General features: G+C 37.3%; 1 protein-coding gene and 1 long non-coding RNA gene across 3 annotated transcripts in view; one reads left to right on the top strand and one right to left on the bottom strand.

Moving 5' to 3' along the window:
• Positions 1 to 25,366, top strand: part of LOC117308482 (uncharacterized) — a 431,073-nt gene that overhangs the window by 182,527 nt on the left and 223,180 nt on the right. The window contains exon 4 of the long non-coding RNA XR_004522492.2: positions 19,861 to 19,936. This is a non-coding gene — a long non-coding RNA (uncharacterized lncRNA). The remainder of the gene's footprint in view (positions 1 to 19,860; positions 19,937 to 25,366) is intronic.
• RNLS (renalase, FAD dependent amine oxidase) overlaps positions 6,683 to 25,366 on the bottom strand; it is a 279,164-nt gene continuing 260,480 nt past the window's right edge. For both annotated transcript variants that reach the window (XM_019938958.3, XM_019939047.3), the window contains exon 7: positions 6,683 to 11,055. In XM_019938958.3, the coding sequence (XP_019794517.1) occupies positions 10,903 to 11,055 (153 nt within the window). In that variant the 3' untranslated portion in view covers positions 6,683 to 10,902. The remainder of the gene's footprint in view (positions 11,056 to 25,366) is intronic.

The raw sequence follows: 25,366 nt of genomic DNA, 5'->3' as shown, positions 1-25,366 counted from the left end.
ACCAGGCAGAGCATATTCGTGTGTGTGTGTGTGTGTGTGTGTGTATTTTTCCCATTTTTTTTTGGCCATTTCTGTTAAATAGGATGTTAAGGGGTAAAGAAATAGACTGAATCTATTTTTCTGCTGGAGAAAGGGGGCCTCATGCTTCTCTTGTAGGTTTGTAAATACCCTCCTACCCTCTTTTTTACATGTAATAAATATCAATTTATTCTTCTCTTTTTTAAAACTGTGGTAAAATATACACAACGTAAAATTTACCATTTTAAAGTGTACAGTTCGGTGGCATTAAGTAAGTTCACGTTATTCTTCAAGCATCATCAGCGTCCATCTCCATAATTTTCCCATCCTCCCTAACCGATACTCTGTACCTATTAGACACTAACTCCCCAGCCCCTGACAACTACCATACTACTTTCTGTCTCTATGAATTTGACTCTAGGAAACCTACATAAGTGGAATTGTGCATTTATCCTTCTGTGACTGGCTTATTTCAGTTAACATGATGTCTTCAAGGTTCATCCATGTTGTAGCATGTGTCAGAATTTCCTTCCTTTTTTAAGGATACGTAATATTCCATTGTGTGTATATACTACATTTTGTTGATGCGTTCATCTGTTGATGGAAGCAACTTGGGTTGCTTCCACCTTCTGGCAATTGTGAGTAATGCTGCTATGAATATGGGTGTACAAATATCTATTCAAGTCCCCGCTTTCACTTCTTTTGGGTATATACCCAGAAGTAAGATTGCTGGATCATACGGTAATTCTCTTTAAATGTTTTGGGAGCCATCATGCCATTTCCCACAGTGGCTGTACCATTTTATATTCCCACCAGTAATACACAAAGGTTTCAATTTCTCCACATCCTCACCAACACTTGTTATTTTCTGGAGTTTTTTTTGTTTGTTTCTGTTTTTTTTAGTTTAGTTTGTTTGTTGTTTGATAATAGCCATCTAATGGCTTGGAAGTGGTGTCTCATTGTAGTTCTTTTCTCTTTAATCAAATAAAATATGACAGCCTGCCCTGATTTCCAGCAGCTAGATGGGAAATTCAATCTCAGTCATTTGGAGGGGGAGTCTCCCTACTTCCTAGAATCATACCAGTGCTTGGTGCCAGGAAATTAGAGGACAGTCAAGTAATATCAAGGTCACCAGAATTGCCTGTGATAGCTCCTTGTCTACACCCTTCATGGCTCTTTGCTTCCAGGGAACATGTGTAGACTTGAAATGCGTTGAGTTCTGGTGCCATAGTGGTCTTGCTACCTCCTTGGGGACCTGCTACCAAGCAGGCTCCCCAGTCTCTTACCGCATCCCAACCTGGATGTACCCATTTTAATTATGGGAAAATTTCATCAGTTGGCTTTAAGGTATTCTTCACAATATTTCTTTTTTATTAATTTTCAAATTATTAAAAACATACAGAGTAGAAAAAATATATAACGGATTCCCTTGAACTCACAATTTTAATACATTTTAACATTATGCCTTATAAAAACTCTTGCACAAGTGTACAAAGAGACATGTGCAGGACATTTATTATAACAATGTTTGCAAGAGTAAAAAATTAAAGCAACTTAATGTCCATCAATAGGAGATGGACAAATATATATATATATATATATATATATATATATATATAACAATTTCTTTATCCATTCATTCACTGATGGACACTTAGATTGTTTCCATATCTTGGATTGTAAATAATGTTGCAATGAACATGGGGCTGCATATATCTTTTCAGTTTAGTGCTTTTAATACTTTAAAAGCTATTTTAAATTTTTTTAATTCTTAAAAAATTTGAGCCAAGTTTTAACATTTGTTAGTAAGTTTTCTCTATATTAGGGATATTAATACTTTTACTATGAGCCATTTACAAGTGTTTTTTTATAATTGGTCTGTAAACTTTTAGTTTTGTTTTCTGGGGGTTTTGAATATTTACCTAAATTTTCCTTTCTTTTTTAAAGAGAAAATGTATATTTGTTTATATTTGCCTCTTCAATCCATCTAGAAATTATTGTAATATATGGTATAAGAATAGTATCACATTTGATTTCTTTTTTCTTTCTTTCTTTCTTCTTTTTTAACCAAATAGTCAATTTTCCTTATATCATTTGTTAAATAATTCTTCCTTTCTCATTAGTTTTGTAATGCTTCCTTTATCACACTAAGTGCTTTTATAGCCATTATTTCCATTGATTTGTGTCAATTCTAGAATCAATAGTGAATTGTTTTATTTATCTAATTTTACAATATGTCTTAATAGCTAAGTTCAATGCTTATGACCTGCTTGCTCATAAACTTATCAGTTACATTCACCTGTCAGTTTTTTCCAGACGAACTTTAGAATTATTTTTTCATATTAACAAAATCCCATTGTGATTATGTTTAATCTATAGATTAATTAGAGGAAAATGGAAAAATTCATAATATTCAGTATTCCCCTTCAGGGACATGGTATATATTTCTACCAAATCTATTCAAATTTTTAAAAATATCATTAAAAATTTTTAAATGTTTGCTTGTATAAATTCTGTATATATCTTCCTGGAGATATTCCTTTGTATTCTATGTTGTTTGTTAATAAAAATATACAGAGATATATTTGCATCGATTATTATGGCATACAGAAAAATTATTGAGCTTTGAGTATTTATAATTCAGCCTCTCTAGTAGTGACTAGAAGGGTCTTATTAATTCTAAAAGTTAGTTCACCTGAGTTTTCTAGGAGTATAATCATATTGGCAACAATTAGTAACCATTTTGCCTTTCTTTTCCAATGTTCACATCTCTTAAATATGTTCCATGCCTTAATGCATTCCCTAGGAATTTCAAAAACATCGATGCAAGGATCTTTGATGTCTTCCCAATTTAATGTAGATGATTCTAGTAATTTGTTCTTAATTGTGATGTTTGTTATAGTTTTAAAATAGTTTTTTTTTTTTTTTTTTTTTTTTGGGTACCCGGGCCTCTCACTGCTGTGGCCTCTCCCGTTGCGGAGCGCAGGCTCAGCGGCCATGGCTCACGGGCCCAGCCGCTCCGCGGCATGTGGGATCTTCCCGGACCGGGTCACGAACCCACGTCCCCTGCATCAGCAGGCGGACTCTCAACCTCTGCGCCACCAGGGAAGCCCTAAAATAGTTTTTATCCCTCTAAGATAGCATCCTCCTTTTATGAGTTTACCATAGGTTTTATCAGTAATATATGTTAATTTTATGACAATTTTTAGCATCTGTTGAAATAATTATAAGGTTTTCATTATTGCTACTATCAATATAGTTTATTACATGAACAGATATCCTGGTTATAGGCACATTCTTTTAGCTCTTTCCTCTAATATAGAGCTAATTTGTCAGAGTGCTGTTCACCCCAGATAATAAACTCTTCTCAATGAAGTGACACATGCCAGTTTTTGTTTTCTCCACAATGGCCTCTGTATCATTGACACTTCATTTTTTGACAATCTTTTGGTTTGCAGTAAATAGTTTAACTGTTTTCCAAAGGGTAAATAAACATGGTTTATTTGAATGGTTAAAATATACTGTGTGAGTTGGAAGTTGGTGACTTGTCTTGTAGAAGTGGGTCCTATGCTAGATCTAACTCTTGTCACCTTTAAATCAATTCTAATAAAAAGAATACCAAGAAAATAAAAATGTGAGCCAAGAAACCCTGAAAACATGTTGTTGGGAGGTGATAAACCAGAATGCAGAACATACTGCCACAGGAGCTATGCTGACTGTTTACACAGGGAAAAGCATCAATGCCCTCCCCTCCCCACTCTGGCACATGTGTGCATCACAAACACACCAACTACAGAGAGGGCCCACTTAAGTATTATATTTCTAGGATTCTTTCTCTTGGATTTTTTAGAATGTAGTGCTCATTTTCACTTAAGCTTTCCTTTTTTACATCATTTAACCATTCAACAAAAATTTATTCAGTGTCTACTATGTGACCTACTCTGTGCTAGGTTTTGGGGATATATTTTAGACAAGTTAGACATGATTCTTGTCTTTATGGAACTTACATATTAATAAGTAAGACTTGAAAGCTTTTTCATTTTCATTTTTTTGTCTCTTGTCAGACTTCATAAGCTGTTAGTTTTTCATTTCTTTTGCTACATCTTCTAATTATATAACACAGCTTCCTAATTGCTGATGGTCTGAATGTTCTTGGATTATTCATTCAATATGTGACAGGCACTGTTCTGGGTACTGAGGATTCCAAAGTGAAGGAAAAAAGACAAAAAACTCTGTCCCCATAGAGCTTACTACATTCTAAAGAAATCCTGATTCCAAGGCTTTGCAAGATTCATTCAACTTTAATATGCCATGTATACCAGAGGCACTTAAAAAAAAAGAAAAAAGAAGTGAACCAAGCATTCAGGAAAGACAGAAATGCAGAAGTTGATGCAAGAAAGGATTTCTAGTTAATAATGATTTAAATTGAAATTCAGTTAACCTCCCTCTCCAGGTAATTCAATTGTCTAGTTTTTAACAAATTTCAATATATATGACTCCAGCTTTTCATAAAAAACACAAAAGACTCATCAGGCTTCTTTAGTCCGGTGCATTTCTTTGCTCAAATTTTTGGCTTCATAGGCAGAAATCTTTAAACAAGAGGCAAAATGATAAGTGAAGTACAGGTGTTTATTAGGCAGTTTCAAATGGTAGAGCAGCTCTCCCATATTCTCCTTGCCTCCAAAAAGGACTTCCCAAATAGTGGGAGGCAGCATAAAGTAGGGACTTTCTGAGATCACCTATTGACTGAATAGAGACCAAACAGGGAGAATGTAGGTACTGTTGTAATTATCTCCTCTACTGAGGATAAGGTTGGTACATTTTTCTTCTATGGGATAATTCTGTATCAGCAATGTTTTACTTTGGTACTTGATGCAATTAAAATAAGAAATGTTCATTAGTTGAATGCATTCATTCATTGGGTCAACAGATGTTTCCTGAGTACCTCCTATGTGCCCGGCCCCCTGCTTCTGTGGATGGCAAGTAGATATTGAACCAGTTAGTACAATACACGTGTGATTGGTATCACAAGAGTGGGGAGACTAGACTGGCGGAGGAAAACCAGGATCCTGTGCAGGGTATGTTAAGGAGCATTACAATAAACCATAAAGCATTTATTCATTCATTCACTCAAGGGTCAGTAAGAATTTCTGAGGAAAAATGACTCTAACTAAGGCCAAACTTACAGTCCCCACTGAGTTTATAATGAACTGGCTTCCTAGCGAGATTTAAAGCTACCTAGAGGTGCAGTGATGGTTATGAGAGGGAATGATTTTCCTAAGTCATCTTTCTCTAACAATAATAGTAATAATAACAGCTCACATTTGTTATTTTCTATGTGCAGAGCACAGTGGTAAGCACTTTACATAGTATATTCCATGACACTCAGGATAACCCCAGGGCAGGTAAAATTAGTATCCCCATTTTATAGATGAAGCTCCTGAGGCTCAGAGACATAAGAAACTGGTCCAAGATGACACAGCTAGAAAGTGGTAGGTTCGGGATGTCATAGAACTTACCAGGAGTTGGGCTTTTTAAAATGAAGGCCAGGGACGGGAAATGAATCTGCATACTTAGCCAAACATGTCAAGAATGTGAACTAACTCACTCCCAGTTTTCACAGCGTTTCAGAGATTTAAGTAAATAATCTTCAGCAGAATCCAATCCAAGCGTGCAATTCTTTGCATTCAGCACACACACTTGCCGAGGAGAAGACACCGTTCATTGCAGAGAATGCTTCTAATTACTTCATCCCTACTCCTGGTAATGACCTAGCCCTGGTTTCTTTTCAAGGACCACTTTAGAGCAAACCACCTTTTCCCCAAGCGTCTACTTACCAAAAAAGGAAAAAAGAAAGTGGCCCACAGCTGGGTTCAGGTAGCCCCTGCTGTTCTGTTTCATGAAGGTTTCGAAGAAACCTAGAGCTGTTACCGAGTTTCACCATCATTTAGTCAATGGACAAACTCTCCTTACCATCAACTCTCCTACTTGTCCTACGCAAATGCAGAGGAAACTGGCCTTCGCAGGGGCCTCAGAGGCACCAGGAGGATCTGCTTATACTTTCTTCCTCCCTTTTCTTCTTCCCCTTCATCATCACTACCATCATTGCTATCATTTATTAAGCACTTACTATGTGTCCAGTACTCTCTTAAGGTTTTATATATATTTAAGCCTCAGAACAATCTTATGAGGCAGCTACCACTAACTCATTTTTCAGTGATGAAGGAGGCTGTGAGGCTATTTAACTGCAAGGTCACACAATGAGGAGCAAAAGTCTGGATTAAAACACAGACCTATTTAACTCCAGGGGATGTGTTTTTAAGTGCCAAGCGGTACTGCTCCTCTTAAAGGATTTACAATAGGGCAGAGGATCATGGAAAAATGGACCGGATGTGTGGATCTAAGTTATGCCTATATTTACATAAAGCAATAGGATGGAGATTTAGATGTTATTAATCTGAGGTCCATAGACCTCCGGGTGTTTAAAAATAGATTTTGGAGGGTTTGTAACCCCCTAAAACAGGAGTCAGCAAATTTTTTCTTAAAAGACGAGATAGGAACTATTTTAGGCTTTGTAGGCTATACAGTCTCTGTTGCAAACACCCCTCGCTACTGTTGTAGTGCAAAAACAGCCACAGATGATACACAAACAAGTGGGCAAGGCTACGTTCCAATAAAACTTTATTTACAAAAACAGGCAGCTAGCCAGCAGGCTCTATGTGCATCGTTATTTTTGTTGCTGTTGTTAGGAGAAAATCTTATAGCTTTCCATAGCTTCTCTAGTAGGTTCAAAATCCAAAATGGCTAAGAACTGGTCTAAATGGTCTCCAAGTTGCTCTAAATTTAGACATTCCAGGATTCTATGATTCTGCGTGCCTTTTCAATTAACACACTCTTTAGAAATTCTTTTTCCTTAGCAGGTTCATTTGACGGATTCTGCTGTGAACTCTTAAGTGGACTATAATTACTGTCTGTTGAGAAGGAAACACAGGACACAGTACCATTTCAACCCTCCCTGGCTTACCTGGCTGAAACACAAGGACATTCCAGACTGGATTCTAGCAGCTCAGTCCTGAACTAGCTAGTCTGAGGTTTGCCAAGGCTTTTTCCTTTTCCCAGAGACTACATTCTGTGTTTCACTGAGCCTTCTCCACAGAAAGTACTCACTTATCCTGACCACTCTGATACCCAGTTTGGATTCCTAGAGTCAGCCAGGTTTGCCCAGCTATGGTGTGGAGGGGAGGGATGCTGTCGAAAGTGTTTTCTTGAGGGATCTCTGCTTCTGTCTGGAGACCCTCTCTTTTCCAAGGAAACATGGTTCTTTCTCTTAGGATTCCCAGTTTCATGAGATACAGCATCTTATTTACTATCTGCGATTCCACCAACATGTACCTTTACCATGCCTCCCACTCTATGGGACTTGTCTTCCCCTTACTAGCATCTTTAGGTGGAGATGGCTAGTTATATTCCATTGTGTCCACCACAGAGCCTGATACCATGATTTGCATATATATTTTAGGTTATTAGCACTGAGATCCCTGAAAGCTACAGATAGTTTTGAATTCTTGCATTACTTTTGAAAAATCAAAATAATGATTATCCTATCAACTTGAATAAAATGCAGCATTGGCTGCTTTAAATTTTAGAGAAAAGAGATTATATTAAAGCAAAAAATTACAAATGCTATGAGTCATAATGTGATCGCATTTATATTCCAGATTTCTGAGAAGGGACACAGGGTAAGAAGTGGGAGGGAAAAATAAGAGGGGAGAAAGAAATGGTAGAAACTACTAGAGGAGAGAATGAAACAAAGGGAATAGAGAGACAAAGAGGAATACAGAAGGAAACGCTGAATGCAGAGGAAGCCTGTTTGTTAACCAACTACTGCTGGGTTGAAATTCAGTGTCATTAGGATACAGCCATTTTTCACAGCAAGTGCCCCCCAGAGAAGGAAATAAACCAGCAAATGAAAATGACAGGAATGTAACTCACTTAGCTAGTACTTACGGAGACTTTATTCTATATTAGATTCCTGTATACATCACATCAGGATTAGTGTTAGCTCTCTGAAATGAAACATCAGTAAGAGGACCACATGGTGCTGACTGCACCTCCAACTAATATTTCAGTTCAGCTTTAATTATCATGTTCATCTGGCACCGGCACGGTGCCATGTAAATAGAAATGGGTCATGGGAGGCCTGGGTTCTTGTCCTGCATTTGATGATGTGACCTTGGTTGGCCAATCTCTGTGCCTCAGTTTCCTCATTTGTCAAATGTGAATAAGAATTCTCTGCTCTGTTTATTTCACAAGATGTTAGGAGGATGGAAATACATATATATATATATATATATATATATATATGTGTATAAAATGCCAGATAAATGTAAAATTGACCTTGTTCTTTTTACTTAACAAGGCAGTAAGTAGGCGGAGGGGTGGTGATGGTGGCATTTTGCACAGAAGACTTGGTGACTCAATGACGTGTCTTCGTTTCCCTCAGTAATATCTGGTCTGGGATTATTACTGCTTTCTCGATGTTTTTAGGCATACTTTTCCCCTTCAGAAATGCCAGAGGTGAAAAATACTATTTGACTGCTATAATTTGTCACCCTCGCTGCCTGAGCAAGATGTGTATAGACAGTTTAGTAATTAAGCTTTTCAACCCTGCATCATAAAGTTTTATTCCAGCAAAGTCTATATTTATCAGCTAACAAGTATTAAATCATCCCACTGCTCAAGCCGTTTCTCACTTGAATATGCTCCTTTCAAAACAGAGCAGATTTCCTTGGCTGGTTTAATAAAAGTTCTTGTTTGGCAGTACTGTGGTGCTGTGTGGTCCTGTGGAGCTGACATACATACACCTTGGTAACTCTGCCAAAAGGTGCTGACCCCTATTTCTCAGGGGACTTAGCTGCCTTTGCCCTGGGTCATTTAGGGCATCCTGGCCATCTGAGGCTTGATGGCTTCTAGCACAAGATATTCCCATATCCATTTCAATTTCTAAAGAGGAAGAGGTAAATGAAAATAGAGAAACAAACTTTTGAAACATTTTCTTTCCTTATTTGAGCATCAGGGAATTGGTCTGTTTCTATCAGAGATGGATCTAAATGTAAAATGAATTTTCAAAATGATTAAATTAGCAAAGTAACAAGGATCTACATACTAAGCAGGGTTGAGTGCATTCTCGTATTGCCATAGTCTTCTTTAAGCAGATGCACAATTATTAGGGAAACACACTTCGAATGAATAGATATTAAAACTCGTCAGTAATGGCTTAGAATAATTTCTGTATGTAACCCACTCCACGTTTATAAATCATTTTCTCTCTCTTCTTGGGAGTATATACACTCATCAGATGAATATAACATTGCTTTTAAATCTTCAGTATGCTTTCACTCAAATGGCTCCAGAATTATATTAGTTAAAAACAGAATAGTTACTTAATGTATTTGAATGTACTATTTTACCACATTTTAAGGGTATAACCAGAATAAAGACAAATGTTAATCAAATATAGGCCAAAATGATGAAAGAAATCTCAATATTTTTATCATATCATACCAGAGATCACAGTAATTTCCCTTTTCCTTTCTATGCTTTCAAAAATAAGTGATGTTAACCACATGTAGGCATTTCAGTTTTCCATGAAGTGATTGCTGATAGGAGATGTATAATGACATTTCATAGAATCACAAAACCCACTCTGTAGTTACATAAACAAATTCTGCCTGTGCCTGTGTGTGTGTATGTATGATAGTGGGCACGTAAGTGTGAGATTTTAAATACTACCAAGCTAAGGAGTCTTTGGTTGAACTTTTCTCAGTTTGAGAGGCTGCAACAATTTCTTTCCTTTCCAAATGGCGAAATGGAACTCAGCATTTCACTTTCCAAATTAGCAACAGGTAGCTTGTTTGGAAGGCTGGGGATCAATTTCTCTCCAGCCAGCAAGTCATGGGGTTGTCACTGAAGCATGTGGGTGATATGCTGAACCGCTAAGTTGGCAAATATTGAACTGTTTTAAGTGCATCTATTTTCTGGTTCAGTAAATTTTTTTGTATTAAATTCATTAAACTTGACAGAGTCTAAATGCCACAGCACATACTGCAGAGGACATAAAAGTAACAGCACTAGCCACAGGAGATAGCAGAAGGTAAAGATCAATATAATTTCTCTCAGTTTCTCTTTAATTTTTATCTTTCCTATTAAGACTGGATTTTTTTTTTCCTGAGGTTAAAAAGTACTGTGTGACTTGGAAAGTCAAGTTGAATCTGGTTATTTTCTGAAAATTTGAAGAGGCATTTCTTTGTCAGTCAAGTTGCCCTCCAAACTGCGTTCTTAGAGATGATGACATATGTGACCTACAATTCAGGATCATTTAATAACTTGGAAGAGAAATGAGAAACAAAAATTACACTCTGTTATCCACAGTTTGGAGGAATCTTGTAGTTTGGTAATTTGTAAAAATACTGAATCAAGGACATACTTGAAGATTTATAATGAGGCCTTGATAATGATTATTCTTCACTTGGGATTGAAATTTTCAAAAGAATAATAAAGGTTTCTGAACATGAACTGTTACTTTGATTTGACATAATTTGGGGGGAGAGTCATTTTTTTTTCTTAAGCACTACTTTGCCTCCAACAAGGAGTAGACATGGCAATTCAGAAAAGTGGAGAAAAGTATAAAGTACAAGGAATTTCATTCTAGCATGACTTGTAACTATTGAAATTATAAAATTGATTTTTTACTCCATATGAAAAATAACAATCAGTAAAGAACACTTTTCCGGTAATTTCTCTCAACAAAATATAAAACAAAATAATCAATGACAGAAAATTGTGAAAACCCCAAAGTACATGTAAAAAATAAGAATACAGGTACTAAATATGATTCTTTAAAGCTTCCAGAACACATAAGGCAGAAGTGATGCAGCCATCAAAGCTGGACTGAGTAAATCCATCCCCTCCACACACAAGAAACGGTTTGAGATGAAGAGTCATTTGACCGGGAGAGTTGGCAGCAGCACTTGTAACCTGAAAATGTTAAAAAAAAAAAATTGAAATTGACATTCTGTGCTCTGTTGTGCTGTCACGTCAATGTCCACCTGGGGAACGTTTCTCTACCTGGAGAAATCAAGGTGTTTCCCAACGAGCAATGGAAAACTAAGCCAAGGCCCCTTGGCTAAGTTAAGGATTAAGTGCAAACAATATACACTCACAGTTTGACTAGCAAGGCTACATCACAATTTATAAAGTTCCAGATTAGTGCTAATTGTCATTCAGCTTGAAATTTTTCACCATGGGGAGGAAAAAAAAAGGGAGGACCTCCTCCTTCCTCTATGAATGAAAACATTTTCCTAAACCAATCAGTCACAAGGGCAAGGACTTCTTTTCCTTTATTCCCACTAATTAGAACACCATATCCTTTTATTGTCAATTAGGTACTGACTTTCAATCTTGGTAACGAAGATAGCCTGAAAACATAGAATATTTCCAACTAGTTCCATAAATTGCTCCTCTGTGCAAATGTAACCATATCTGGTCTCCCTGGAAGAGCTGAAGAATTGCATGGTTCTCGCCCAAGTGTTTACATTGAAATTTTTAAATGTTTACTTTTTCAGTTATTTGATAAGATAACCAGAAGTGTATTGAACTTCAAAATTAATAGGTCATGATCTGCTAAATTAGTTGAAAGTACAGTTAATCTTTTCATTAGGGAGAACAAAATTCATGAAATCATTCACCTATTATTGAGGACCTGCTATGTGCCAGACAAGGCAGATTCAAAAGAGATTTAAAGGGTCATGTCCTTAAGGAGTTTCCAGTTCAGCATGACTGCTGGCATGTAAGTGTCTAAGGCCTAAGACAGAGTGAAAGGCGATGTGCTATAAGAACACATGGGAGGAGGCCAGCACACCTGACAGAGGACAGAGAAAGCTTCAAAGGGGCACGACTGGTCACTTCATGTGAGTTCTGATGGACACATAAAAGTTTGCCAGGGGAGGAAACAGGTATAGGGCTTTCCAAAGAGAAGGAGAAGCATGTGTAAACATCACAGTCTATGGGTACTGTTTAGGAATCTGTGGGGCAGGTCACAGTGTGTGTGTGTGTGTTTGTGTGTGTGTATGTGTGTGTGTGTGTGTGTGTGTTGGGGGAGAGGGCTGACAGGAGGAAGGGACATAACTGAGAGGCAAAATAAGAGGAATATTGTGTTTCAAATTTTAAAAACACAAAATTTATAAATAAAGTCTATTAAGAATTTAGAATTTACTATATATGCACCAAAAGTAGGAGAATCAGCTGAAGTCTGGGACTTATTTTATTTTGTAGAACCAGGTTTATAATATTTGAAATGATGAGAAAGGTATAGAGGTTATTTCCTGGAAAAATTATTCTCTAAGTTGGAATGTATGTTGCTAACAAGCATTCACAGCAAGTGGAATGAGCTGGAGATGAATGTTTTTATCTTGGACACTGGTGGTTTGGCTACTGAAGCACCAAAAACTCCCTAAAAAACCAAATTACACAAAGCTATTATAAAGGCGATCTCACTTGGGACTACTTTCCCGCACAACTTCAGGGGGCGCCGTTCACATAGACTACAATGTGGCAGTTCTGGTCTCCCTTATACAGTGTTTTCATGAAGAGTAATAGAATAAGGCCCATGAGGATTTGCTTGTTTAAAAATCACACCAAAAAATCAAGAAATGTATAAATGCTATTTGGATTATGGAGCTGATTTAGGTTTTTGATAGGCTGAGTTAGTATACGCTTTTATAATTTTTTAAAACCAGAAAAACTTTGCATAGGTATTTTTATTTATGTGCCATATTTTGCTTTAAAAAAAAGAAGTGGTACAATTATTTCCTTCTTGAATCACTTAAGATATGGACCTTTAAAGACATGTATCAGATACAAATGTAAAATGTTAAAAGTATCCCCTCACTTTTCTGGAAGTCACTTGATAGCAATATCATCTATCATAGACATAGCAGATAATCTTTTAAGAAAATTAGGTCATAGTTTTAATTTATTATGTTGAATCATAATTTCTTTCCCCCCCAGCTTTACTGAAGTATAATTGACAAATAAAAATTGTATATATTTAAGATGTAAAACTTGATGTTGTATTATATGTATACATCGCAAAATAATCACCATAGTCAAGGTAATTGATAAGATCTGCTCTCTTAGCAAATTTCAGGTGTACAGTACAGTATAATTAACTATAGTCATGTTGCTGTACATTAGATTGCTGGGACTGATTCATCATATATAACTGAAACTTTGTACCCTTTGACAAACATCTCCTTATTTTCCCCTCCCACCAGTCCCTGGCGATCACCATTCTACTCTCCGCTTCTATGCATTTGACTATTTTAGATTCCACATGTAAGTGAGATCGTGCACTATTTGTCTTTCCATAGCCGATAGCCTTGAAATGGGTAGAAAAGACCTTTGAGTGGCTAAAATAGATAGCCCACAGTACAGACACTGAAGCACAGACTTGGGTGTTCAATCGGAGCTTTTTAATCTCCTGCTTTAGATGGAATTTAAACAAGTTGGATGATTTGATTTGTCGGTGAAACACTAAGGGAGAAAGGAAACTGCTGGGCTCCTATATATTAGCGATTTTAGAACATGACAATTCGTAGTCTGAAAGCAAGGGATGCTGTAGAAACACTCGAAAACCAGACAGGGCTGGGAAAAAGCCTGGCAGTCTGGGGTCATTTAGTGGAGGGCAAATAACTTTCTGGCTCTTAATAGTCCCCAAGGGTACTAGCTATTAGTCTTCCTGCAATCATTAATGCTCATGATGAAGGCCCCAATATTCCAGAATCAACTCTAATATGCATAAAGTATTAATTGTTGCCATTTCTCGAATGTTCACTGCATAGCAAATGCGTCACACGCACACCCCACTTAATTCACACAGCAACCTATGAGGTAGTTGCTATTATTCTCATTTTATAGCTGAGAAAGCTGAGACTCAGACTGTTACTTTCCTGAGGACAGAAAGCTCAGAGGTGAACAAACATTCAAACAAAGCAGAACTCCTGAACTCGCCCCTCCAACCCCTTCAGAAATGTTTCCATAAAGACTTAATTTAAGTAAAATAAAACAAAAATGTGTAATAGTCATCTGGAAAATTCACATAAATGGGATAAATCATTCATACATATTCATATACATATACCTATATGTGTGTCTATGTTTATACACACACATATATAAATCTCCATTTGTAGTAAAGTTTTGATACATTCCGGCTGACATCCCTGTATGGATAAACCATGGTGTTAAACATTAGACAAGTATTAAGCAGGAGGCAGCTTAAGGAAAAAGGTTCTGCCTAGGGGTGAGGTGGTCATTTATCGGTGCTGTGTAATTTCATTTGATGAGTGGTAAGTGCCAGATGCCAGATCACACGGCTGGAAAACTGGGCCACTGATTAGCCAGTCTGCAGTCGGGATGAAATCAATCTCGCTGCATTTAGGTGGATTCGCCCATTTTACAATTACCCAGTGAGGAAAATATGAAAACATGAAGGGTGTGTTGGCAGCCTCCTTCACCCATGTGAAGTAGAGGGCCCTGCAGTGGAGCAGCACGTAATTGTCAAAGCCACAATCTCTCACAGTAATGCAGCCTTTGGCTATGCTTCCAGCCACAGTGAGGAACCACAGCTCAATGACTGTGTTTAAGAGAGATGTCAGGGCTGAAACAACCCCTTGGAAATCCAGGATGCTTGGGCTCACGTGTGTGCCAGGGCGGGTAAGAAAGAACTCAGACTGCAGCAGCTGATACTGTGGGTCGCTAATGTAATGGTTCTATATACTTAGGTGATGACTGGACTGGACATACAAATTCAAAGCAGAAAAAGCAGTTTTATAGCTAAGAGATTTAAACCCATGTGTGTCTTGTGACTCCTCTCCACCTGTAGAATAAACTGCAAACTCCTCAGCCCCCCACGGAAGGCCCTTCATAACCCAGTCTTACCTCCATCCAAGCCTGCCCTCTTGCTGCTTCTCTCACTTTTGCCATGTGTCCTATCTACATTCAAACTAAGGTTCTTCAAGCACATCCTCCTTTGTTGTGCTTCTGTGACTTTGAACAAGTCATTTCTGCTTAGTGATGTTGTATTGTTCCCTGTCTTTCCTGCCAAGTAATTTGCTTATCCTTTAAGAACTAGCACAAATGTCACCTGCTCAGAGGTCTTCTTGCTCTGCCAGGCAGGGTAAGTGCCTTTTCAGCATGTTATTTATATCTATTATGTTACTTGCTATTTTGCACTGTAATTATGTCCATGCCTGTCTCCCTTCCTAGACTGCATGCTCTGAAAAGTGAGGACACTGTGATGCACTAATCTTTGTACCCAAGGCTGAAAACGGTGCCTAGCCCACATGAAGTGTGCAATAAATGTTTATTGAGTTTATAAAAAGACAGAATATCGTACACATAGTTGATCAAATGGTGTTCATAGGGGACCAGCTACACAAGAAGTGTTGCTCAGTGGCTCCCGCAGAGCTGGCAGAAGCTCAAATGGAAGAGCTATTGTACTTAGAAGGCTCTCAGTAATGATAAATGTCTCTGCGAACTGCTGTATGTGAATGTCTCCTATGTCATGTATTAAATTAAACTACATAAATTTGCTGATTCTGTAGGTCAGAAATGGTAAAATACTGTCCACTTTTATATGATTTAACCTAATAGTTTCTTTTTATAATGATTATTAATTGTGAAAAGTCACACAAAAATAGTCCCTTGGGGGTAAGAATGAAATTAAAGATGAAAAGAAAGAGGGAGGCAGACAAGTAGGCTAAATGGGTATTTCCACAAAATTATAGTTGATGGTTAGCAAAAAAACTCAGTGACACACATGACAATGCACCTTCTTTCTTCCAAACCTATGTTGACAGCTAAAGCTTGTCCTTGGACTGTCAGAAGTCTACCCATAGAACAATCCCATTGATTTGGCCTACACGGTGGCTCTATTTTAGGGTGACCCGTTCTAGCTGGCCATTCAGCCCATTTGTTTACTTTCTGAAATATGGCACTAGGGGATATTCAAGTGACCTAGGCAAGAATTAAGGTCTCATAGGCTTTAATCCTAGCTGTGCAGCTAACTTGAGAGAACTTAGACAACCTATGAACAATCAGGTGCTGGCTGCAGCTTGCTATGGGTGTAGATTACACTGCATTTCACTGAAGCTAAGGCATCATCAATATTTTAAGTACCAATGAGAAATTTTTTAAAATGGTGTCAGCATGACCCAAAGCTTTATTTTATACTTACTAGAGAAGTTCTTTTAGAATTATCTACATGTAGATCTTTTGCAGACGTAAAAAGGAAATAAAAGAATAAGTTGGTTAGCTTTTCCAGAATCTTCACATTCAGAGTTTGACTTCTGTGAAGCATGCTTTCACTAAGGGCGTCAATGTCCATATGCTCTTCCCCACACAATCTGTCCTCTGTGCAGCCTTGAGTGCTGGCCATGCACCGTTTCTTACAAGGGTGCTCCACTGAACTGTCCTTTCTGGGGTTTTCCTCCAAGACGCCGATACCTGTTCTCCAAGTTCTGATTGTGCACTTTCTCTCCAGTGGGAAAGAAAGGTTTTTAGGGAGGAACCAAGGCTCATATTCTGTTCTCAAATGGTCCTTAAATTATTTGTTACTTTAAATATCAAGGGGTTGCGGTGGTGGTCCCACTGTTAGACTAAAAATAACCAAATTCACATGTGTGAACACTACATCCTGACTGTCTCCTGGTGCATACCGATTTGATGGCATCTTACAATTGATAAAATACGGCAAATATTAAATAGGGTAAGAGAAGAAGTACTTGTTATGCATTTACTAACTTACTAGTTAGTAAATGCATAAGTAGGACAAAGATAATGGCAGGATCCTTTAAGCAGGGCCTTTTCAGGCAAGCAGCATCTCAGTGTCAGGATTTCTAAGGTCTTCAGCATTGCTGGTTTAAACCCTCCATTTTCTCAATTCACCCAAATGAGCAGCCTCAGGTGAAACTGACAGAGATGGACTGGTTATCACAAAATCGATTTGTTCATTCACAAAGGTAAATTTACCGATTCCAGAACCGAATCTTGTTGTCTGCCCAGACCATTCATCTTAGTAGGCAAATTTCCTCAACTGTAACACAGATTATAGGGGTGACACATGTGCGGTATCTCCTGACAGACATCACTAATCAATTGTGGCATTCTTCTCCACTGAGCCCAGAAGTGGCCTCAGCATCCTTCTCACTTCATCGCTTCAGGCAGCCACTACCAGTCAATTGGAGTTGGCACTTGAGAGGAATCCTATATACCAATCCTGGATTAGAAGATTGCAGAGCAAACACGTAATTAGAAATAAGAGAATTAAATATTCTTTACTGTTTTTTTCCCTGCTTTTCCCGTTAAGCCAGGAGAGTCTGATGCATTGCCTTTGTCCAAAGCAGAGATATTTCAATGCCAAGAATTAGAATCACATCAGGAGCCATTTCCTCTAATGATGCTGGAAGCTCAATTCCAATTCCTTCTAATAACCTTCTAGTAACCTCCTTCTAGACCACTGCCCTTCCATGGGTCACATCGGGTCTTTGACTGCTGGGTGAAAATAAAATACATATATTTTGGCTACAACCATAGTTCTATAAAACTGTGTGTTACAAGTATCAGGGCTTGTAGGAAGATAGAGTTGGTGCAGGTAATTCAAAACCTAAAGAACTTTGAAAGCACTAACAAAAACAATAAAGTAAAGTGACTAGCAAGATTAATAACATTTTCCCAGCCTCTAAATCTAGGGACATCTTTGCAGCCTAAACTCTGGGGCTTATGCTTCCTCCTTTGAGATGTAATAGGTCCTGAGGGGAAGCTGCTTCTGAAAGAGACCAATTTGACCAAAATTAAAAATATCCAGGATATAGCCTTCTTCATCAGTCCATCATTTTACCAAAGGGGAAATGTTATTTCATCAGCACTTACACTTTTGCTGAAGAGCATAACATGGTGGAAAACCCAGTGGTTCTTGAGGCCTCTGTAGCGGCCACTATGGCACTAAAGGAAGAGACCTCTGGAGATTTTCAGTTTTTTTCTTAAGATTTTCATATTTGCTGAAGCAAATATTTGTTTGCTTGTGAGAAAACGTAAACATGTACAAAACCAATACGATTCCCCTGTGGTACTACTGCCCTCCTATTTCTCAATTGCATTTGAAAGAATTCACATTAAAAAAACGCTCTGGTGTTATAAAAGACTGTAGGTAATTTTATTGTTTGCTTATGTTGCTCTACATTCTTCAGGGTCACTTTATTTAAACTTGGGTACGCCTGAGTCTTGACAGCAGATGGAGATGTCTAAACCATCACTTGTGCTTTTGATACACACACTACATCTTTTGAACCGGTTTTTAATCAATTCCCATGTCAGAGGGTGACTTTCCTTAAACCGTCCCTGGATTTCAAGGAAATCTTATTGTCTCCTAGTTGCACACTAACTTGATTGGGGTAAGCTCTGGGTAATAATATCTTTGTGTTGGCATTTCCCCTGTCCATTGTGTTTGTGAGGTGCTGACCACACGGGCAATATGAATAGCTAGGAGGCCTGAGATGGTATGGAGCTGATTCATACATTTCCTCACTTCCTCTACTCTGCTGCCAGTGTAAACCTGAACCCATGCCATAGTACATAAACAGCAGAAATTGAATATTTGGTTAACTTATTCTTTTAGAGCCCCTATGCAAATCTCAAAGGTAGTGGTTCCCAAAAGTCAATCTATGGCAAGAAGAGAAAAAATAAGAATTATGAACTTTTTAATAGAGCAAAATGTATTCTATTTATAAATTGTTATGAGGTGATATCTTTACTACATATTTTTGGGTGGGTTATTCTTTGCATTAAATTCTTGTAGCTGTGTTTTACTTTTTAAATTCTTAACTGCAGAATAAAAAGATAGCAATATTATATAGGTTCCCAAATAGTTAGAGGGATTTTACTAGTCCATGAAGTAAACACGCTTGGAACCACTGCTCTGGGGTGAGGTGCCTGATGTGGCTCAGAGCAGAGGCTCTGTCAGCCTGAGGAATGTTGCCCATAAAAGAGGGGTTGGGGAGAAGCAAAGGTCGGCTTTGAAAAACTATCAGTAATCTCAGGTAACACTGGACAACCTAAGTTTGGACTTGGTGAGTGGATGAGTAATTTTAAAAAATGGAATAAAATCTTGTGCAAAACTTATTTCCCAGAAACTTGCACAACCTCCCTTTTATACAAATATTAATCTAGATAGACCTAGAATCTGGGGTAAAACATTTTGTTTGTTTACCTGAAGTGAAATTTTCAGGTAGTAATCATAAAAGGTGTGGAGAAAAATAGGAATGGGGGAAAAAGACTTAATCAAATGTGGAATACATACCTACCTCCAAATTGCAAGTACCTAGAAGGTAAATGTGGTTTGTATTGATTCTCTGTTTACGTCTTCCCATTCTTACCGTGTTCCCAAGGCATTGATTATAAGCATCTATATATGCCTGTTTACAAAAACAGGGAGAAATGTAAATAAATGAAGGAGAGACCATAACTTATGCTGATGTCAATGGAAATGTTTGTTTACATATCTATAGATGGGGAACTAGTCCAGGCACTCTGAAAAAGATGAGACCGTAGTGTGGTGTCAATAGTGAAAAATACTACTGACCCCTAAGTAAATTTCTGTGATACAGGAAAGGGAGATATGAGAAATGAAAGTTGAATACAGATTTTTTTTAACAGTACAAAATGTTTTCTATTGGCCAAATTAAAAATGTAATGTGTCTATCTCTTTCTCTTATTTTTTTTAAGGTCCCTCTGGAGTTTGATGAAAAGGCAGTAAGATGTCGTTGATTCCTCTACATTTAACTCACCAAATTACAACTTGGTAAGACATATTTGATTTTCAAAAGCCTTTTGAGTCCTCAGAAATAGAAAGCTATGGGAACTGTGTTTTATTCATTCTTGTATTTCCAGCATCTCCATTTACATCTCCATTGTACATGGTTGGTATCGAATAAATGTTTGCTCAAAGGATGTATGTACACGGGCGAGCAAAAAACTAATTCAAACTTTTGAAAGCTTTAAATTCTCAGTGTTCAAGTGGTCTTTAAATGTGGTGGAATTTTTTTCTCTATGAAAATAACTTCCCTTGGTTTCTCTGTCTCTGAATTTTTCTTTTTCCTTCTGTGTCATCACACCTCACCATTCTAACTCCTTTCTTGAGCAACTTCATTGTCCAGGAAACAACTCTTCTGGTGTCCATAATCCTTGCGCTGACACTTACGTCATCACTCCTGGAAAGCTGAATTCTCTATCTCTAGCTCACGTTTTGTGGAGTCCAGGCAAAGGCACTAGGAATATTTGAATCAGTCTGAACTTCAGATAGGTAGTAAAGATGGTTTCATACCCAGAAAATTCACCCTCATCTCATAAAATGCCATTGTATAAAGAGTACCTTGAAAGGGGTATAAAATAGAACTAGATGAGTGCGTATGTGTGAATGCCTATGCATGTGTATAAAGGGATATACAGATGTCTGCCTTTATTTCAAAAGATGGAGACCATGGTGACACAGTCTATGCTATTTCCACAGATTATAGCTAAACTGCGCTGAGCCTGCACAGACATAAAGTCTAAATAATCCTTTAAATAACTTTTTCCCTCAGAGATGGTAAATACATTCTTGAAAGCTACAGGTGTGACAAAGGATAAAAAACACAATTTTTCTGGATGACCTAGCCAATTTATGTCTAATTATTTTATCTTTTAAAAATTCTTTCTTAGAAGAGTCAACTGCCCATGTGCAGATTTTTGTGGCACAGCCAGAAATCACAGACATATGGAATATATTTGTTACATTCTTAAGAAAAGTGTTGATAAGGATTATTTCTTAACCATATACCGCATATTACTGAAGATAAGTGATACTCAGAACTGGGATAATAATGATACATTCAGGGTGCTGATGATACCATTTAATCTATTTTTAGGTATATTTCCTTAAAAAGTATTGTACCTCTTTTGGTCACTCGTGTTTGAGGCTCTCAATCCTATATTATGTTATAGTACTTAAATTCATAAAGAGCTTTATCAACGCATGGTTGATTTCCTGCAGAGATGGTACATTTTAAATTGGTTCTTATGTGTTATGTGCATCATCTTATCTTGCCTCTGTTTTACTCATCTCTCCAGTGTTCTATTATATTTAACGGTGATTTCATAAACCCGTTTCTTTGTTGTGCTTTAGGGAAAGGTTTGCTTGTATTTTGGGCTTCTGGCTACAGAGCTCTGTATCTGGTACACAGAGAGCTGCTGTAAAATTACTATTGGTTGCAATACCCTAGGTGTGAAGAAAGTGATGTGGTTTGGTCAATTCTCAGCGTAGCTTTTCTCTTTATTGGTATTTGTCTATTCTATTTTAATAAAACATTGGGTAGATGCGGGCAGAATGTGCCACGAATCAATTCTATGATCCATGTAGCAGCTTCAGCGGGCTCGAACTGCAAAGGACAGAGTTTGCTGAAACTGTATATTCAATTGGTGATGTCTACATTGAATTCTTTTAGACCTATTCTGTCTTTTAAAGTCCTGAAAACACTGGAGCAGTCTACTTTGATGACTTATTCAGAACAAGCACACAATAAAGAATGAGATACTGTTTTCTCTATAGTACTGTGGCAGTAATAATGGACAAAACAACAGTCGTATTACATTTCCCTTTAAAGTTTTTAATTTAATAGAAAGTCGTTCTGTCCTTCAGCAAGTTTTAGTATATTCATTCATTAACTCTTCAAATATTTGTTGTGCTCCTGGTAGCTGCCGAGTACTGTATAAGGTGTGAGGATACAAAAACCAGTTCCTACTTACAAGGTGATTTAACAGACTTGAATCCTTTTGTTTTCATCTAAATATAAATGTTGCATCACAATCTCTCAAAGGATCCAATTGCTTGGGCTCCAAGGATGTAGAGGGCCAAAAATGCTTTATATTTTGAGTCGAGAGAGAAACTTAAAAAAAAAAAAAAAAAAAAAAAAAAATCATCTTTCCTACTCAGCTGAGTCTAATCACTGCTTCTCCCCCACTTAAGTTAATAGCTGCTTAATTTCCCACTAATTCAATCCTTCTTCATCCCTTCTCCCACTCCCTTTCCCTTCTTCTTGACAACCCAGAAGCATGGCCATTATTTCTTTCTGGTCCTCATTCATGTTGAACAGACCCAATAGCTTTTTGGTTGGGTTCTGAAATTATGGCAAAAAGACTGCAGCCATTTTGATCTTCAGGTCTAGAAACAACCTTCTTTCTACTTTGAATACTGTGAAAATAAAAGGGTCAGTGCTTGTGCTCCTCAGACAATAGTGGAGGTTAAAAAAACAAGTGGTTTTTAAAGTCAGATTAATTGAGGTATAATTTACATACAGTAAAATTCACTCTTTTTTATGTGTACTGTTCTGTAAATTTTGACAACGTACACAGCTGTGTAACTACCACTATAAAACAATATAGAGAACGTTCTCATCAGCCTCCCCCAAATTCCCTTGTGCCTCTTTTTTTAGTTAACCCCATTCACCCAATCACAGCCCCTGGCATGAGTGTTTTGTCCCTACAGTTTTGCCTATTCCAGAAAGTCATACAAATAGAATAATACAGTATGTAGCCTATGAGTCTGGATTCTTTCACGTAGATAATGCTTCTGAGATTTACTCATGTTTATTACAAATATTATCAGTTTGTTCCATTTTATTACAGTATAGTTTTGCATTTATGGATGTGCAACAGTTTTGACCATTACCAGGTAATTAATATTTGAGATATTTCTAGTTTTTGCCTATTATTAATACAGCTGCTACAAACATTCACATATAGTTTTGATGTGGATATATGACTTCATTTCTCTTGGGTAAATTCCTAGGAGTGGGGTTGCTGGGTCATATGGTAAGTGTATATTTAACTTCGTAAGACACTGTGAAACTCTTTTCCTAAGGGGCCATGCCCTGCTGCACTCCCACGGTGATACGTGAGAATTCCAGTTGCTCCACATCCCCGCCAGCATTTGGGGATGAATTTTTGATCTGAGCCATTCTAGTAGGTGTGCCATGGTATCTCATTGTCATTTTAATTTGCGTTTCCCCAAGGACCAATGATGTTCAGCATATTTTTGTGTGCTTGCTTGCCATCCACATCTCTTCTTTTTTTTTGTGGATGGTAAAATACACGTAACATGAAATTTATCACTAGTAGTCACTGGCAAACATTTATTTTCTGTCTCTATGAATGTGCTTTTTCTGGATATTTCACATAAATGGAATCATTCAAGATGAGGCCTTTGTGTCTGGTTTCTTTCACTTAGCGTAACATTTTCAAGGTTCACCCATTCTGTAGCATGTACCAACTTCATTGCTTTTTATGGCTGAATGGTATTCCATCTTATGAGTATACCACATTATATTCACCCATTCATCAGTTGGCTTGTTTCTACCTTTGGCTATTGTGAATCATGCTGTTGTGAACATTTGTGTATACAGTTTTATGTGAACACATGTTTTCAATTCTTTTGGGTTTATACCGAGTATTGGAATAGATTGATCATACTGTAATTCTATGTTTGTTTTATTGAGGAACTGCCAAACTGTTTTCCACAGTGGCTAAACCATTTTATATTCCCATCAGCAAGGTATGAGCATTCCAATTTCTCTATATCCTTACCAGTACTTATTTTTCGTTTTTTAAAAAAATTATAGCCATCTTAGTGGTTGTGAAATGGTATCTCATTTGGTTTTAGTTTGTGTTTCGTTAATGACTAATGATGTGGGCATCTTTTCATGTGCTTGTTGACCATTTGTATCTTCTTTGGAGAAATGTCTATTCAAGTCCTTTGCCCAGTTTTAAATTGAACGGTTTGGCTTTTTGCTATTGATTTATAAGAGTTCTTAATATATTCTGAATAGTAGACCCATATCAGACAAGTGATTCACAAATATTTTCTCCTATTCTAGGGTTGTTTTTTCACTTCCTTGCTAATTCTTCTGTGCACACAAGGTTTGAATTTTGATGAAGTCCACATTACCTACTTTTTTTTCTTGTTACTTATGCTTTTGGTTTTATATTTAAGAAACCACTGCTGAATACAAGGTCATAAAGATTTACCACCTATGTTGTCTTCTAGGATTTTTGTGATTTTAGTTCACATATTTATGTTTTCAATCCATTTTAGGTGAATTTTTGCATGTGGTGTAAGGTAAGGGTCCAACTTCATTCTTTTGTATATGGATATCCTGTTGTTCCAGCACTATATGTTGAAGAGACTATTCCTTTTCCATTGAATGTTTTGGGGAACCTTGTCAGAAATCAACTCACCACAGGTATGGGTTTATTTCTGGGCTCTTGATTCTATTCCATGATCTATATGTCTATTCTTATGTCATTACCACACTGTTTTGATTATGGTAGCTTTGCAGTAAGTTTGGAAATCAGAAAATGTAACTCCTCCAACTTTATTCTTTTTCAAGATTGTTTTGGCTATTTGGGGTCCCTTGCAATTCCATGTGAATTTTTGGATTAGCTTTTCCATTTCTGCAAAGGCCATTGGGATTTTGATAGACACTGTAATAAATCTGTAGGTCACTTTGGATAATATTGTCATCATAAAAATATTAAGTCTTGCGATCTATGAACATGAGATAACTTTTATTTATTTATTTAAGTCTTCTTTAATTTCTTTCAGCAATGTTTTGTGGTTTCATTGTAGAACTCTTACACCTCCATGGTTAAATTCACACCTATCCTTTGTGAAGTGCTCTTTCAAATCTTTTGCCCAGTTTTAAATGATTGGGCCATTTGTTTTCTTATTACTGATTTGTGAGTGTTCTTTATATATTCTGGATACCAGTCTTTTATCAGATATATGTTTTTCCAAGTCTATGGCTTGTCTTTTCATTTTCTTAACACTGCCTTTCAAAAACATTTTTAAAATTTTGATCAAGCCCTATTTATCAATTTGTTTATTTATTTATTATTATTATTTTTTTGCGGTATGTGGGCCTCTCACTGTTGCGGCCTCTCCCGTTGCGGAGCACAGGCTCCGGACGTGCAGGCTCAGAGGCCATGGCTCACGGGCCTAGCCGCTCCGCGGCATGTGGGATCTTCCAGGACCGGGGCACGAACCCGTGCCCCCTGCATCGGCAGGCAGACTCTCAACCACTGCGCCACCAGGGAAGCCCTATCAATTTATTCTTTTATGGCTTGTGCTTTTTGCATGCTATCTAAGAAATGTTTGCCAAACCAAAGATTGTAAAGATTTTCTCCTATGTTTTCATCT

Source organism: Tursiops truncatus, chromosome 16 (genome assembly GCF_011762595.2).
Source record: "Tursiops truncatus isolate mTurTru1 chromosome 16, mTurTru1.mat.Y, whole genome shotgun sequence".
NCBI lineage: Eukaryota > Metazoa > Chordata > Mammalia > Artiodactyla > Delphinidae > Tursiops > Tursiops truncatus.
This window is presented reverse-complemented; position numbering and strand designations above follow the sequence as displayed.